Source organism: Bombyx mori, chromosome 17 (assembly GCF_030269925.1).
Source record: "Bombyx mori chromosome 17, ASM3026992v2".
Classification (NCBI taxonomy): Eukaryota; Metazoa; Arthropoda; class Insecta; order Lepidoptera; family Bombycidae; genus Bombyx; species Bombyx mori.
Genome location: NC_085123.1, coordinates 5,483,919 through 5,500,393, shown reverse-complemented (window position 1 = coordinate 5,500,393; position 16,475 = coordinate 5,483,919). Strand labels below are relative to the sequence as shown.

Below are 16,475 nucleotides of genomic sequence, written 5' to 3'. Positions count from 1 at the left end.
TTAAATTATCACATAAATGGATCAGAACAGGCTCTAGTTTTTAACAAATAGAGTGGCTAGAAGCTACAAAACAGGACTATCTTTAGCAAATTAAATGAACGTTCACATTTCAGAAACAAACAAGATAATCACGTATACAAACAGCGGCCTGAGAAGTCTTGACACAAAGGGATACAGTCAAAGCTTCGCCACATTTGTAATTTAGAACAAACTTATGTTACAGTGAAACACGATTTGCCAAACATGTATTGTTTTGATGTGGTAATAATATATATGTGTTTTTAAAATTAGCTAATCTCCTTTATTAATAAATAACAAATCAAATAATTTAACATAAAACACAGTAGAACAAATCTTCCAATGCGCTTGAAGGAGGCACAGTTCCCAAGTACTGGCTACGTTACCTCGTTGGACAGCCAGACTCACTCTCTGTGCAAAGTACCAGCCAGCCTTAGCATCACGTGTAACCTCCTTCAAGCGTTTGGAGGTTTCTGATAAAAAATTCTTTGCTTCAGGGCCCCAAGGGCCCATCGTCTCAACCGCGAAAGGCAAAAAAATAAGAATGTTTGTTTTTAAAATATTTTAATAGTTCGGTGAGTCACGCGTCTCGTTTTGGCCGCAGTAACTACCTTACCTCGTTTGGGTTTTGACCTGGGAGCAGTGGACGCTTGGGCCAAAGTGCAGGCTAAACGACTACTTAGTGGGTAGGGCCCTAAATTTCATCCCTTGAGCCCGCAGGGTGAACGAGATACCGACTCACCTGGTCAATGATCACCGAAGCCTATAAATATCACGACGGAATGCCGCCTCCTTATTAATATATGAGATCGAAGTCTCAATTTTATTTTATAGCTACTACTCACCCAACTCTTCATGTCATAATATATCAATGAAGGGTGGTTATATTTGGTTAGTTCGATTTTTAATACACGATGTACTTCCTTCGTGAACACATCTTAAGAACGTATTTACTTAGCACAAAAACCTACCTGCCTGCGTGATTTGAACACTAGCACAATTGCGCATCGCTTGATAATACACCAGACATCTTATGTATTAGTCCAGGGCGACTAAAAACTTTAATTCAGTGTGAATTGCAACAACGATACGTTACTGATAAAAATAAATTTTAGCGGTAGGCAGCGGCTTAGCTCTGCCCTGGCATTGCTGAAGTCCATGAGCGACGGTAACCACTCATCATCATATGGGTTGATTGCACGTTTGCCTACAAGAGCAATAAAAAAAAAAGTTATGTAAAAATCCTAGTCTCATTTTTTAAATTGACTTCATAAAAATAAAAAATACTAAGAATAAATTAGTAATTTAATAAGCAACTGTCTATCTCGTTTCGCAACGCTTAATGAAATATTCTTAAAACTTACGCCACATGTAGCAAATCTGAGTTTCCTAATGTCAGATTGAGTACTTCGGGAGTGTCCCAGGTGTCGAGCAGAGCGGGTAGCGGAGCGTCAAGCGGTGCAGTCGTTAGCTCTCGGTTTAATGCTCTGTATTGTATCGAATAATGTGATACCATAGCGCCTCTCGCCATCCTCCACGTGATACGGGCTTTACGTGGCCAAACGTCAGATATGCGTACTTCCTCTGGTATACTCGGGCGTTCTGTATACGAAATAAGTATATCGATTTTACTGTTCCAACCAACTAATTCGCATTCATTGGCCTAATGGGCAAGGAGCCAGGATTATCGTGTGATGCGACTATGCCAGATCTCAAATTCTCAGACAAGTTTTTTTTTTATAAATACGAAGCTAACGACTTCCACCACGAAACAATTGTTTTTACGTAATTTGCATAAGTACAGATTGTGAAACTCTCGCCCGAAGGCTAGAATAGGGTTGGCATTCAGGTATTTAGAGAGCTCTTTCGCCCATTTATCCAATAGAGGAAAAAATCCCTTTAAAACAATTTAGGATAGTTACGTCTACCCCTGCGAACCCACATTAAACCGTCTCAGAATGCAAATCGTCGTATAGATCTAACCGCAATTAGCATCTCTTTGGTGGGCAGTTTCGCAAACGTTAATCCAAAACTATCAAATTTCAGCTATTAAAGCAGTAATTACCTTTCACGAATAGTCTGAAGACAAGTTCGTCGGCCCCATACAAGTTCCTTGCTAAGCACCGGTACTCGCCCGCATGCTCCGGTCCTGCGTGGTTTATAGTCATTTCCGAAGTAATTATACCGCTGTTCGTGTCTCTGGTTTCTATCCCCCCCGATCCACTAATGAAATAAAATGATATTTAAGAATTACAAGTCCTTCATTTATTTTTTAAATTACTTCGTGACTTATGCGTTTCGGTTTGAATGGTGGGGCAGCCGTTGTAACTACACTGATATCTTAGAACTCATATCTCAAGGTGGGTGGCGGCATTTACGTTATAGTAGCCTATGGGCTCCAGTAACCATTTAACACTAGGTGGGCTGGGAGCTCGTCCACCCATCTATAAAATAAAAATAAATAAATAAAAACTCAATTAATTGATTAATCGTGATTAGAAAGGTTGATTTTGTCTACAGTTATAATTTTTCGTGTTAACAGTTTTTAAGCTGCATATAATTTAAGGATCTTTTATGGAAACTGGTATTTTGATTTAGTTATATTTACCTACAGAGTGACGTAGATAAAATTCAAAAATACGATTTGCTTAGGGCCATTTATAGATGGGCTTGAAAAAGAAATTTTAACATTTTTAACGTGTTGGTACCATTTGTTTTGTCCACTAAAACTAATAAATTGATATTTCATGTTTTGTGCTTGTTCCAAACTGTAGGATGCCTATGAATAAAAGTAAATGTAAAGTAAATATTTCATTTGATAAATTCGGGTTAGTCTAATATTTGGATAACTTTATTTGCATGATGATTTTTGTATATTCAAGATTTATAGGTTCATAGAAAGATTACATTTATATATAATACTAGCTGACCCGGCAGACTTCGTAGTGCCTCAATCGATAAATAAAAGACCTTAACTTTTGTATAAAATAAACTTAAAGCAAATAAAAGGAATCGGTCCGAAAAGGGGACACATCAAAGGAAAAACAAAATTGTTATTTTTATTTACTTCCGGACATTTTCATATTTATCTAAACCTTTTAAACCTTCTCTGGACTTCCACAAATAATTCAAGACCAAAATTAGCCAAATCGGTTCAGCCGTTCTCGAGTTAAAACTCGACTAACGAACAGCAATTCATTTTTATATATCTCTATAAAGTATCATAGCTTGGTGGATCCAGAAATAATATCTAAAGGCTAATCTAAGTCATGAGTATCTGCTTAATCATTTCTAGTTATTAGGTACTATTATTACTATTTATCAGAATTAAAAAGAGAATTGACGTAATATTTTTATTACATTAGATGATTATCCATGTATAAAATGAAAACTAAATGTCCTGGACATAACAACTTAATTACAGCCACCCATCTTGAGACATGAAACCGAAGGACTTGGAACATTTAGAAATACATACCGAAGCCAATAAAACATACGTATGCATGAGTGGCACTTACTGCAAAGCCAAAGGTCTCGAATCGTGCGTCCAATGGACGTGAATTTCTGGTTCTCCTCTAACTGTGCAAGTCAAACGAGCCGTAGCCCCTCTCACCACCCATCGAGTTTCTCCACCTCCACCGCCCCTTGTCAATCGTGGAGGCTCTACATACCATAAAAAATATATATAGTTTTTATTGTTTTTTTTAGAACTTAATTTGATCAGTTTATAGCGTTAATTATTTTATTTTATTTAGATGGGTGGACAAGCTCACAGCCGACCTGCTCTTAAGTGGTTACTGGAGCCCATAGACATCTACGACGTAAATGCGCCACCCACCTTGAGATATAAGTTCTAAGGTCTCAAGTATAGTTACAACGGCTTCCCCACCTTTCAAACCGAAACATATTACTGCTTCACGGCAGAAATAGGCAGGGTGGTGGTACCTACCGCGCGGGTTCACAAGAGGTCCTACCACCAGTAAAACTCACGAGAGGTCCTACCACCAGTAAACTCACAAGAGGTCCTATCACCTACACTAAATTTAAATACAGTTGTTCAAATAAAGATAGAAGTCCACGTCAAGTCGTTTTACAGTTTCTTCTCTGATCTGTGGCTCACTTTGAAGTCTATTTTAGAGTTTATTTTGACATTTAATAACAATGTGTAACTAAGATTTTAGTATAATTATATCGAGGGCTGAAAGGCTAGTTAGTTCAAGCGTCATTTCATTTAATACGCGACATTTATCTTTGTAATTAAAGGTGCGTTTTATTTGGTATTGGTATCAACAATTCGATGTTTTTAATCAAACTGCAATTAAGTTTACTCCATTCAAATAGTTGAAAAAGTTTTTTGTTATAATAAGACGCCATGGCCTAAAGGATAAGACGTCCGGTGCATTCGTGTTGAGCGATGCACCGGTGTTCGAATCCCGCAGGCGGGTACCAATTTTTCTAATGAAATACGTACTCAACAAATGTTCACGATTGACTTCCACGGTGAAGGAATAACATTGTGTAATAAAAATCAAACCCGCAAAATTATAATTTGCGTAATCACTGGTGGTAGGACCTCTTGTGAGTCCGCACGGGTAGGTACCACCACCCCGCCTATTTCCGCCGTGAAGCAGTAATGCGTTTAGGTTCGAAGGGTGGGGTAGCCGTCGTAACTATACTGAGACTTTAGAACTTATATCTGGAGGTGCATCTCATCTAAGCAATAAAATATTTATATATATATATATATTTACATCCTACAATCTTTTTGGCGTCTGCACGTCGTGCATCATTACGACGTCCTCCAGTTCCCATTGCTTTTTTTAACATGTCTTAATGAATATTGCTTAGTTTTTCGATTTCCAGCTCCGTGAGATACGTTATTTTCCGATAATTTTATTTTTCGCGATATTCTTCTTGCGTTCGTGCCGCAACATTTTTGAACCCCGAACCATGGTCATAAATTATAGGCGTCCTGGATATATTGATTGTGATTTACCTATGGCATCGACTATTTAGCATCCTCATAGGATGAACGACATTTGTAAGTGCGGCGTTGCCAGCTTTATGTTTACTTTCTCTTTCTTTGACAATCGCTTGTCTGTACATTTATACCAATTTCGTCAAATCTATACATATACGGATGCCCGATAATTTTATATAATTTATCTATCTACACGTATTAGTAACAATGGATTTTGATGAAGCTAAGTACACAAATAGTTTATAAATAAGATAAAGAAAATTAAGCTCCTGTCTCTGAGATTTTTACATGAAAAATCGCATGTAGTAGCTAGAATAACAAGCATATAATAATTATGTACATGTTTGTCTAGTCTATTTTTTCATAAATTTAAAACAAGTAGGTATGTAATAACTTCATTTGTGGGTTTAATATAAATATAGGTATGATAAAATCGGCATTGTATCCTACTATGGCCTGAACCAATATTATATAATAAATAATATAGACGTCCAACATTATACACGGACTCCAATATCTACTTAGTCTGGCCATAAATACTGTTACAATCAAAAATTAAAAAAAATCTATTGCAAATAACATTTATTACTCTTACAGTGTGTTAGTTTAACACATAAATATAAAACAATGTAAAGTATAAAAAGCTTATTCGAAGTAGTCTCCATTGGCTGCAATACAGTCCTTTAAGCGTTGAGGCCAGTTATCAATAGAAGCACGCACTCTTTCCATGCGAACATTTTGCACTGCCAATCCTACGGATTGTTTTAGGTACTCCAAATTATCATGGCGTTTAGAGCAAGCCGTACTCTCTAAAACTGACCATAAAACATAATCCAGCGGATTAAGATCGGGACTAGACGACGGCCAGTCTTCAGCTCTGATGAAGTCCGAAACGTTCATTTCCAACCAAGACTGCGTAGACTGAGCTTTATGACCTGGCTCCGAGTCTTGCTGGAAGGACCATTCTTGATTATTGAACATAGTGTTGTGAAGGGGCTTCACTACCTTTTCAAGAATGGTATCTTGATACACTTGTGCCAATGTTTTGATACCTTTTTCACAAAAGTATGGCTCAGTCACTCCTTCATAGCTAATACCCCACCAAACCATCACTGAAGTCGGATAGTGCCTACGTTGCACTCTGTCGACTAATTGGGAAGCTTCCTTAGAGCTTTGAGCATAAATACGGTCATTTTGTTTGTTAAAATGTTGGTCAATTGTAAAAAGTTTTCTCATCCGTAAACAAAATTTTTCTATGACCTCTTTTTGCGTACAGCTTCAGTAGTTGTTTCGATTTTACTACCCTATTCTCTTTTAAATTATCAGTTAAGAAATGACTAGTACGTCTTTTATAGGCTGCAAGTCCTAAGTCATCTTTTAAAATACGCGACATGGTTCTAGGTGCTGTCTTCATCTCCCGAGATAAAATATTTTGCTTTCGGACAGGATTTTTTCGAATTCTTTCCCTTGCTGCTTTGACCACCTTTTTCGTACGAACACTATGTGGACGGTCAAATCTTTTTCTGTCACAAGCAGAGGAGGTCTCATTGCATCTACTAATAGCCCGGTACACAAACATTTTACTAATACCAAGCGTATAGAGAGTTTTAAAAATTGCATTTGGCTCCATACCTACTTTGTGTAATGCAATCACAGCGATTCGGTTCTCTTTATTACCCCACTCCATTTTAATATCGCAAAATATTGTACAATTGGCGCCAAAATGAGAAAACTCAATGAGAAATCATATAATTATTTTTAATTGTAACAGTATTTACGGCCAGACTAAGTATATACGGACGCCTAATAGCTATATACGGACGCCTAATAGCTATATACGGACGCCTAATAGCTATATACGGACGCCCAATAACCTGGCTTTTTTTTATTGCCGAGATGTGTGGGCGAGCTCACAGCCCACCTGGTGTAGAGTGGTTACTGGAACCCAAAGACATCTACAACGTAAATGCGCCACCCACCTTGAAATATAAGTTCTAAGGTCTCAGTATAGTTACAACGGCTGCCCCACCCTTCAAACCGAAACGCATTACTGCTTCACGGCAGAAATAGGCGGGGCGGTGGTACCTACCCATGCGGACTTACAAGAGGTCCTATCACCAGTAATTACGCAAATTATAATTTTGCGGGTTTGATCTTTATTACACGATGTGTACCCTGATTCCTTCACCGTGGAAGTCAATCGTGAACAATTGTTAAATACGTATTTCTACTACTTTAATTATACTTACTACTTTACTTATAACTTTATTTTTTTTACTACTTTAATTATACTTTACTTTAATTATAAAAATACGGCAGTATGTGAGGCAGTACTGTTTGGCTACAAGCTACTGTATGGTGGAAATACTGTTGCCAATCGTGTTGCACCATATTGGATTATTCCCATTTGTCCCCACAGATTTTCCCGGGACAAATGGGAATTATTGGCAGTTGGAAGAAATATTTTTAATCGACTTCTCTTGGGTATCCCACTAGATTTGAATTGGACATCCGTATATACCAATTGAGCGTCCGTATATAGTTATTGGTCGTCCGTATAAAGCTATTGGGTGTTCGATTTCTCATTTATTTAAATAATTTACTGAACATATTTAGCAGCTTTATCATCGTGTTTTAATTTACACTCGGTAAGCGGGTGCTGAGCTGGCTACACATAGGCACGACTCGGGAGCCGAGTAGTGCCTATATTATGTTTAAAATAAAATAACTTTATACAGGTGTATTTTTCAAGTGGAAGTGGGTGGCCAAATCCAAAATTATGAGCGCAAAACGAGTCTCGAGCCCGATTTTGAAGAAAACTACTATAACATCATTGGATTTTCGAAATATCAATATTCCTAGCCAGGAATAGAACTTCGTTATTTTGAAATAAAAGATACACTTGTATTATTACACCATTCGATAGTGTCGGTAACAAGGAAGAAAAATACAGAACGTGTCTTTTTTTTCAGAATCACCGATTTCGATTCCTGGTTAGAAATATAGATATTTTTGAAATCCAATTATGCAGTTTCATTTTTCATCAAAATCGGCCTTGAGACTCCTTTGAGCGTTTTTCTTTGTTCTGACTTTTTAAAAGTTTAAATAAACTCGGGCTCCTAATGATACGCAACGCGAATACCACCTACGGCGAATATATTGTTTTGATTAAATATCGTGTGTTAATTGTGATCCAATGTTGCAAACGAGCTGGCAACGTCGCAGTTGTGGACGCCAAATACGCGGATCCCTAGTCAGGAACTCCCCGAGATATGCGGCTGTCAATATACGCGCGACAGCAGTGCCACACCTGCGTTACGATTTCGTCGCGAACTGTTTAATATATTATTGCAGCCAATTAAGAGATAATTTGGCTTCTATCGATATTTGTCCTACGGCTAGCCAGGACCAATGGGACGTAAACCCCACTGGCTATCAAAGTGGCGTCCAGTATGCGGACGCCAAAAGCAGGTGGACGCCAGTTTAAATGCATTTTTTTCTTCAGAGGACGTCCAATTGTTTGGGGGATAAATATATATATATATATATATATATATATATTTTCCAAATTTAAAACTTTAAATACGTAAACCTGTAAAGTTGCAAAAAAGTCGATTCAGCTAAATAGCCTTTCACCTCTCGATATATCTTTGATATTATTGGTTCTAGAAGATGTACCTCTAACATCTAAATAAAAGGAATGGTGCAAGAATGAATGTTGAACTCTTGCTGTACATCTGTACCAGCCCTCGTGTCCGGGAGTGACCTCTTTCAACCAAACTGTTCCATCTGAAAGTACTGAGCCACCTCCCATGTCTGATGCCTCTGATTGACTCCATAGGACATGTCGCCAATTATCACCATCTAAAAATTCAATACCCACAATAATTTAGTTCGTTCTATTTTAAAGTTAAGGTAAATCAGTGAAAACAAGAATAAATCTAGTTAAAAATAGTATAATAACAAAAATAACCAAAAATACCAATTACCAGCAGAATATTCCCAGGATATCCTAGGAGTCGGTTGTCCTTTAGCAGAACATGGCAACAGAAGTACCGCACCAGCTGACACTGAAATGTTTTGTGCTCGCCATACCCAGGTTGGTGACTCTATGCAGAAAAGCTGTTTTAAATATTATACTATTCATTATTATTTCCAGAATCTACATTTTTTAAAAATTAATATTAAAGTTACCTTTCACAATTAGAGGCGCACTGTGACTTACGCTACCAAAATCGTTTGATGCTTTGCAGGTGTATTCGCCACTGTGAGCTGATGTTAGGTCTTGTATGATTAGGATAGAAAAGAAATCCATGTTTTTTTGCTCCGTCTGTAAACATTTTTATTATCTATACTACTTAGAATTTTCTAAAAGCCCCTGCTGAAATCAAATTATGAATAACAGTTACCTTAAGCGCAGAAGGTATTGGTAAATTATCTTTGTGCCACGTGAACTGTATTGGTTTATCTCCTGTTATCAAACTGCATGTTGCTTGAGTACTACCACCAACTTCTAATTCTTCCGGAAAATGAAAATCCGCTATCTTTGGCGGCTCTACAGACAATAACTGTTGATTAAACTATTCTCAAAGAAAATTCTAGAGCTTATATTTCTAATTTCTTATTTACTTACTGTGAACTTCAATGCGAACAGTTCTTCTTGCAAGTTCTCCACTTTCAGCTCGGACTTCACAAGTGTAGCTTCCTGACGCGGCGCTCCTTACAGAATGTAATCTAAGTATTCCTCGTTCATCACCAGCTTCCATTGCTACGTCTACTAACGAACCATCCTCGCGACGCCAAACTACCTCCCTAAAAAATAGCTTTGTCAAAAATATTTCACAAACAACAAGCATCTAAGTAGTTAAATAAATTTTTCCTTACTTGATTGGATACCCTGAATAAGGGCAGTGCAGTTTCACATCATTGTCAGTTTTAACGTGAATCGCGTGTAAATACCTAATATTTGGTGGCCCTGGAAATTATTTTATCATTTAGAATTTCAACAATTAAAGAGCAGACGGTTAGCGTGGTATGGACATGCGATACGTAGAGAGAAGATGCATGTGACTAGGAGATGTATGGAAATGATAGTGCAAGGTAGGAAGAGGTCGACCGAAGAAGACATGGATGAAATGTGTGAATGACGATATGAGAGAGAGAGGAGTGAGTGTTGAGATGACGGCTGATAGAAGAGAATGGAAAAGAAAAATTAGCTATGCCGACCCCACCTAGTGGGATAAGGTGGAGAAAAAGAAGAAGAAGAAAACATTCTTAAATTCAGTAGGTAAGTGGTTTTGAAATTTTTTAGGGAGTCCATACCGTAAACATTTAATCTAGCATGATGTACGTGCGATCCCCTAGAATTGGTTGCGTTACATCCATATCGTCCACCTTCATCAGCAGTTCTAATTGTGATACTAAGTGTGGAAACTACAGTTCCTTCATCCGCACCAGGCACAGTTTCTCCTCTAGTATTTACATTATACCTAAGAAAACAAATACTGATGAGTATACCAGTTTATGAATAACTAGTTGTACCCGTCCGCTTCGCTGGGCATTTCAAATTAACATCATTATTTCTCACTGCCAAAAATATTCTCATCGTTAACGTCCCGCAACTGGTGTAGGGAGTTTAACACTCATATAAATATTAGCCTATCCATTAAGTACATGTATTTTCTACATGGATACCAAGTTTCAAGCCAATCGGATACATGGTTCAGTAGCTATAATGGAACATCCGTAAAAACCACTATAGATTCATATATTAGTATAGATATAGATTAAAAACCAGTCATATTCAAAAATAAGAATAATTTAAGAAATGCAAAAGAAATTATTCTTACAAAATTCTTACTTGTCTGGCGCTGATGGAAGTGGTCTATCGTCTAAAGTCCAAAGTATGCGAGGGGATGGTAAGCCAGTAGCTGCACATTTCAAAGCTATACTCTGTCCTATCCTCGTAACAGCTTCACTAAACGTCGATACCAGTCTCGGTGGTCTGTCTAAAACATAACTCAAACTAAAGAACCTTTTTAATGTATTCGAGTAATATTATAAATGTGAATGAAAAATGCTAACATTTGATTAAGCGCTCAAATTAAACTTTAAACCCATAGTGATTATTAGTCGCTTATTCAGTAGTTAGGTGCTAATAAGACATTCATTCTAATCAAACATCATCACAAAAATCTAATATTAAAAAAAAAAACTAATATTAAAAAAAAAAAACTAATATTAAAAAAAAAAAGACATGCCCGCTGAGTTTCTTGCCAATTCTTCTCAGGACGGAGGCTAGTTCTTGTGAATTGGCGGTAGTTCTTTTGACGTTCAACAAGTATCTCATGTACTTTCATTTATGTTGAATAATTTTTTTTTGATTTGATTTGATTTGATTCTCTTAGATTTTTAAGGCAACAATATGAAATTGCTTTCCATCTACCTTAAAATACTAACTTAGATGAGCAATTGCGGAACTTAGGCGTAAAAGCCAATACTAAAAAGTTAAGATTTAGGCAGTTAGGAAAATAGTTGAGGATACTACTATTATGAAAAATATTTATAGAAGCTATAGCAGTAACTTAAGGAGGCCCGTACCGCATACCTGTGTTTTTAATTAATTACTAGATCAATAATTTCAACAAGATAATATATTCGAATTCTCCGCCAATACTCTGCTACCAAAATGTACCGATTTAGACGGAAATTTAGACGTTTTTTGAATGATTAAATTATAGAGAGAGAGAGAGGGAGAGAATATTATTTATTATACACCAAAAAATAAATAAACAATGCGATACATTAAACACAAAAAAAGTACAATTGGCGGTTTTATCGCTAAGAACGATTTCTCCTAGACAACCATCAGATGGACAAGAATCATTTGGAAACGAATTACGCGCGGTGTACCAATCCAGTGAAATATATACATATACATACACACTATTACACACATACATACATATATTCGTAAATATACATACAATTGATACACAATATAACCTCTATATATAAAAATGAATTGCTGTTCGTTAGTCTTGCTAAAACTCGAGAACGGCTAGACCGATATGGCTAATTTTGGTCTTGAATTATTTGTGGAAGTCCAGGGAAGGTTTAAAAGGTAGATAAATATGAAAATGCTTGGAATTAAATAAAAATAACAATTTTGTTTTTTTCCTTTGATGTGTCCTCCGTCGGACGAATTCCTTTTGTTTGTTTTAAGTTTATTTTATACAAAAGTTTAGGTCTTTTATTTATCGATTGAGGCACTACGAAGTCTGCCGGGTCAGCTAATGTAATATAATAATAATTATTAAAAATTTTGCTTCTATACCAAATAATACAATTATAGCTTTACCAGCGAGGACAAGTTCAGCGCCAGCAACAGCCGTGTCAGTGTGGTCGTGAGCGGTGCATTGATATGTACCAGCGTGATGAGAACGTACTGGTCCGACGGACAGGCGTGCTTGTGGAGCGTGAAGGGGGCGCCCTTCATGTTGCCAGCTCAAGGTAATCCCATTACCACGTCCACCGCGAACCGAACAGTTAAATTGCCCTGTACCACCAGTCCCTAATGTCTGAAAAATGTTGTCATCGTATTAAAGCATTCCAAAAAGTATCTAGTCTATATTTTTTATATTACAAATGTATTAAAGGTTTTCATAGTTCTTATTAATGATTAGTTCCATAGAGGTGTGGTCCAATTTAAAGGTTCATAACGTTTTGTTGGGATAACATACATACAATTTTAGATGACATCTTTTAGCTTTTTTATTAATAAAGTAGTAAATAGCAATAGTTTTTTTTTTTAAATAAGATAATGCCGGTTCACGTTTCCAGCACTCTAATATTATGATCAGAGAATACTGCTGTCCATTCTTCGGGGAATTTCTATTACGACGCCCACGGAAAGAAATGGAATCATGCTATTCTACACCATACACCTAAATTTTGAAGTTTAATAATGTTATTAAAACAGAAGAAAGGGGTCATTCAGTCACTTACCAACGGATTTGGGGCGACAGTCAAAATTAAAGGTTCGTAAACTATTAATCGAATGAGCAGTCTTTGCGAAGATCCTGAGCCGTAAGAACAAGAATATTTTGCTGCATGGTCCGGTCTCACTGCTGGGAATATAAGAGCTCCTCCACGTGCTGAACCATCATTTGATGATGACCAAGTCCCACTCGAGTCCTGTCGCTGCCAACTTAAGGATTAAAAATGTATGATGTAATTCTTCTTTTCTAACAGTATCTAACAGTGTATCGTAAGTAGGCCTTGATAAGATATTACCTTTTCTATCGATATCTATCTAGAACCTTAATTGCCAGACACATGTATATGGTGGTAGTCATCATAGAACACAAGATATTTGACAGATGCCTGAACCTCGCTATCAACATTTTCAAGATAAGCTTACCTAAATACGAGTTCTGAACAACAACATTCGGATCGTCGGTATGCCGAGCAATTTTATCCGCTAGTTTTGGAGTAAACATAAAGGAAAGATCTTGCGTCTTGTTAATTATTTATCGGATTTATCTTTAATTACATATGTCTATAAATAATTGTCTATATCAAAGTATCGTAGCATTTGATAATTTAAAATACTCACGTAAGAGAATCACCACTGACATGCCTTAGTATACAAGGAAGAATCACAGTATCTCCAGTCTGAGCCTCTACGGAACTTAGTTCTATATTCTCGAGCCAGCAGCTATCTGAATAATTGGATAATAAGAAATTAATTGTTAACGAAAACTTTTAGCGAATTCAAATGAAAAAAACTCAAACAAAAAACTGAAACGATTTTTTTTGGTCGTATTAATTTTTTGTATAGTTGGGTGAACGAGCTTACAGCCCACCTAGTGTGAAGTGGTTACCGGAGCCCATAGACATCTACAACGTAAATGCGCCACCCACCTTGAGCTATGAGTTCCTCCGGTCTCAGTATAGTTACAACGGTTGCCCCACCCTTCAAACCGAAATGCGTTACTGCTTCACGGCAGAAATAGGCAGGGCGGTGATACCTACCCGTGCGGAATCACAAGAAGTCCTAGCACCAGTAATTACGCAAATTATAATTTTGCGGGTTTGATTTTTATTACACAATGTTATTCCTTCACCGTGGAAGTCAATCGTCAACATTTGCTAAGTACGTATTTCATTAGAAAAATTGGTACCCACCTGCGGGATTAGAACACCGGTGCATCGCTCAACACGAATTCACTGGACGTCTTATCCCTTAGCATTTCATAATAAATTATATTCTTACGCATTTACGTTGTAGGTGTCTATGGGCTTCAGTAACCAGTTATCACCAGGTAGGCTGTGAGCTCGTCCACCCATCTAAGTAATAAAAAAAACTGTAATGGGTTCAATAAATTACCATCAGTAGTGAGTTTTAACGCCGGACTTAACGTATCTACGGCCAGACAGGAGTATTCTGCTTGTATATCAGCTTGAGTCAAATCTGTGCCGAGTAAGAGTCCACCGGCTCCGGCTGTCCATCGCGAATCTAAAAATGGATTCTCATTTATGTAAATTGATATTTAATCAAAACAATTACTTTAACTATAAAAGCAGAAGAACATAAAAAGTAATATCTTCATCGATCATCGTATTAGTCTAGTCTAGTAGGCCTAACTACTGTCCCATGGACTTTTATTCTCGATTGAAGTCACTTTATTTAGCATTTAAGGCCCAGATAATAATTGTGTTAGTTTTGTATATGTTTCCATAGCCATACGTAAGGAATTCTAGTTTCTATGTTTCCGTAGCCATACTTAAGGAATTCTAGTTTCTAAGTCTTTCATATTTTGCATTATATCTAGGATATAAAGTACTAATATAACATGGTGTTAATTTTTTTTCACTCGAAATTTGAGCATAGTCACTCCTGAAGATTTACATTTATTGTATATCTTACATTCATTTTGTTATTGACATATTTTCTTGTAGAAATAGGAAAAAATACTGTAAATTTCTAAATTATTTAACTGACAACCTTAAAATTCGTCACTGGCTATAATAAAAGAAAATCTATCATCAAACACAGGAGATAAAGTTAATGAACTGTTTTGTATTAATCTTGGTGTGCTCTTTTACCTGTAACACGATTGATACCAATACGTGAAATAGAAACTTCTTTATGCACGCCCAAAAACACCGTAACGTGACACTTAAACTAAAGTACTATTTGGGTTATTCACTTACCGCTGGTTAAATACCCTGAGGACAGAGAAAGTCCGTCTTGAAGCCACGTGACCTCCACGAGACCGACCTGCGGTGATACTTCACATCTCATAAGAACCGAACCGCCAACTTTGGCGGGTGTCAGTTGCCGAGCAGTATGAGTTAACACGCCATCTTCCACTGGTCAATTATGGTCAATGTTAATAAATATCGTAATTTTGTCACGTCAAATTATAAATGCAATGTTTTCCTGTTTGAATAAATCAATTATTTACTCTATCTATATATTAATACGTGAAGCAAAAACTTTGTATCCCTTTTTACGAAAATTGCGCGGACGGAGGAGTATGAATTTTTCCACACTTATAGAGAATATAGAGAAGAAGTGCACAATGCGAATATTTATTAAAATACAGCATAAAATATACATTAAATTAATAAAGAAAACATTACACACACTACATACCATGTATTTGACGCACACACGCATGCATACTATTTATTGTCAAGCTTTTGTTCTTGACGTCTGTTGTCAAATTGAGATTAAATATTGTTTGCCTTTGTTAATATTTTTTATAGTGTAGTCTTGGTGAAATTTGTGATTATAGAAGTATAAAATGCAATCATAATAGTGTACAAACTTACAATTCCAATTAATTATGGTCGAATTTCGACTACTGCGGGACCTCTAGTTCAATTTAAAAGTTAATACATACACTACGCAATACAAACGCTAAAATTTTGCTGAACACTTTTAGCTTCTTCTGAGGCTTCAACTACCACAAAATTTAATGCAAATACTTCGTAACACGGCTTCAAATCTATAGCTAGTGTTTTTGAAGGTTAAAATTTTATACAGTAAACTCAAAATTTACACATCATCTACACAAGCAAAATATTAAAAGTATAAAGCGAATAATTCCTTTATTTATGATCATCGATTTCAATTATATTTATTTTAGGTACTTTTATTCGAATACGAATACTCTTTTATCTTATTTTATACCTTTAAATATAGTATAAAGGGTATATATGTATATATAAGGTATATATAATCTGAATCTCGGAAACGGCTCATACGATTTTCATAAAATTTAGTATACAGGGGATTTCGGCGGCGATAAATCGATCTAGCTACGATTTCTTTTCAGAAAATGTTGTTTAATACGTGTTTTCATTAATCAACTCTTCCCGACATCTATTGGCGAATAATAATACTATTTTTTCTTAATTGAGGGCAACTAACCGCTTTAAAGACACAACAAGATGGCGTTATAAA

At 36.4% G+C, this 16,475-nt stretch overlaps 1 protein-coding gene across 3 annotated transcripts in view; it reads right to left on the bottom strand.

Moving 5' to 3' along the window:
- The window catches only part of LOC101746710 (cell adhesion molecule Dscam2), a 61,098-nt gene that overhangs the window by 15,214 nt on the left and 29,409 nt on the right, over nucleotides 1–16,475 (bottom strand). For all 3 annotated transcript variants that reach the window (XR_009975347.1, XM_062673317.1, XM_038016929.2), the window contains exons 4-19: nucleotides 15,218–15,376; nucleotides 14,391–14,519; nucleotides 13,617–13,722; nucleotides 13,007–13,208; nucleotides 12,360–12,579; nucleotides 10,860–11,007; nucleotides 10,322–10,488; nucleotides 9,884–9,974; nucleotides 9,633–9,811; nucleotides 9,409–9,554; nucleotides 9,194–9,329; nucleotides 8,989–9,108; nucleotides 8,678–8,863; nucleotides 3,537–3,681; nucleotides 2,084–2,241; nucleotides 1,383–1,620 (exon numbers count right to left, since the gene is read on the bottom strand). Coding sequence is in view for 2 of the 3 variants with exons in the window: in XM_062673317.1 (XP_062529301.1) it covers nucleotides 1,383–1,620; nucleotides 2,084–2,241; nucleotides 3,537–3,681; nucleotides 8,678–8,863; nucleotides 8,989–9,108; nucleotides 9,194–9,329; nucleotides 9,409–9,554; nucleotides 9,633–9,811; nucleotides 9,884–9,974; nucleotides 10,322–10,488; nucleotides 10,860–11,007; nucleotides 12,360–12,579; nucleotides 13,007–13,208; nucleotides 13,617–13,722; nucleotides 14,391–14,519; nucleotides 15,218–15,376 (2,530 nt within the window). In the remaining variant the exon portion in view is untranslated. The remainder of the gene's footprint in view (nucleotides 1–1,382; nucleotides 1,621–2,083; nucleotides 2,242–3,536; nucleotides 3,682–8,677; nucleotides 8,864–8,988; nucleotides 9,109–9,193; nucleotides 9,330–9,408; nucleotides 9,555–9,632; nucleotides 9,812–9,883; nucleotides 9,975–10,321; nucleotides 10,489–10,859; nucleotides 11,008–12,359; nucleotides 12,580–13,006; nucleotides 13,209–13,616; nucleotides 13,723–14,390; nucleotides 14,520–15,217; nucleotides 15,377–16,475) is intronic.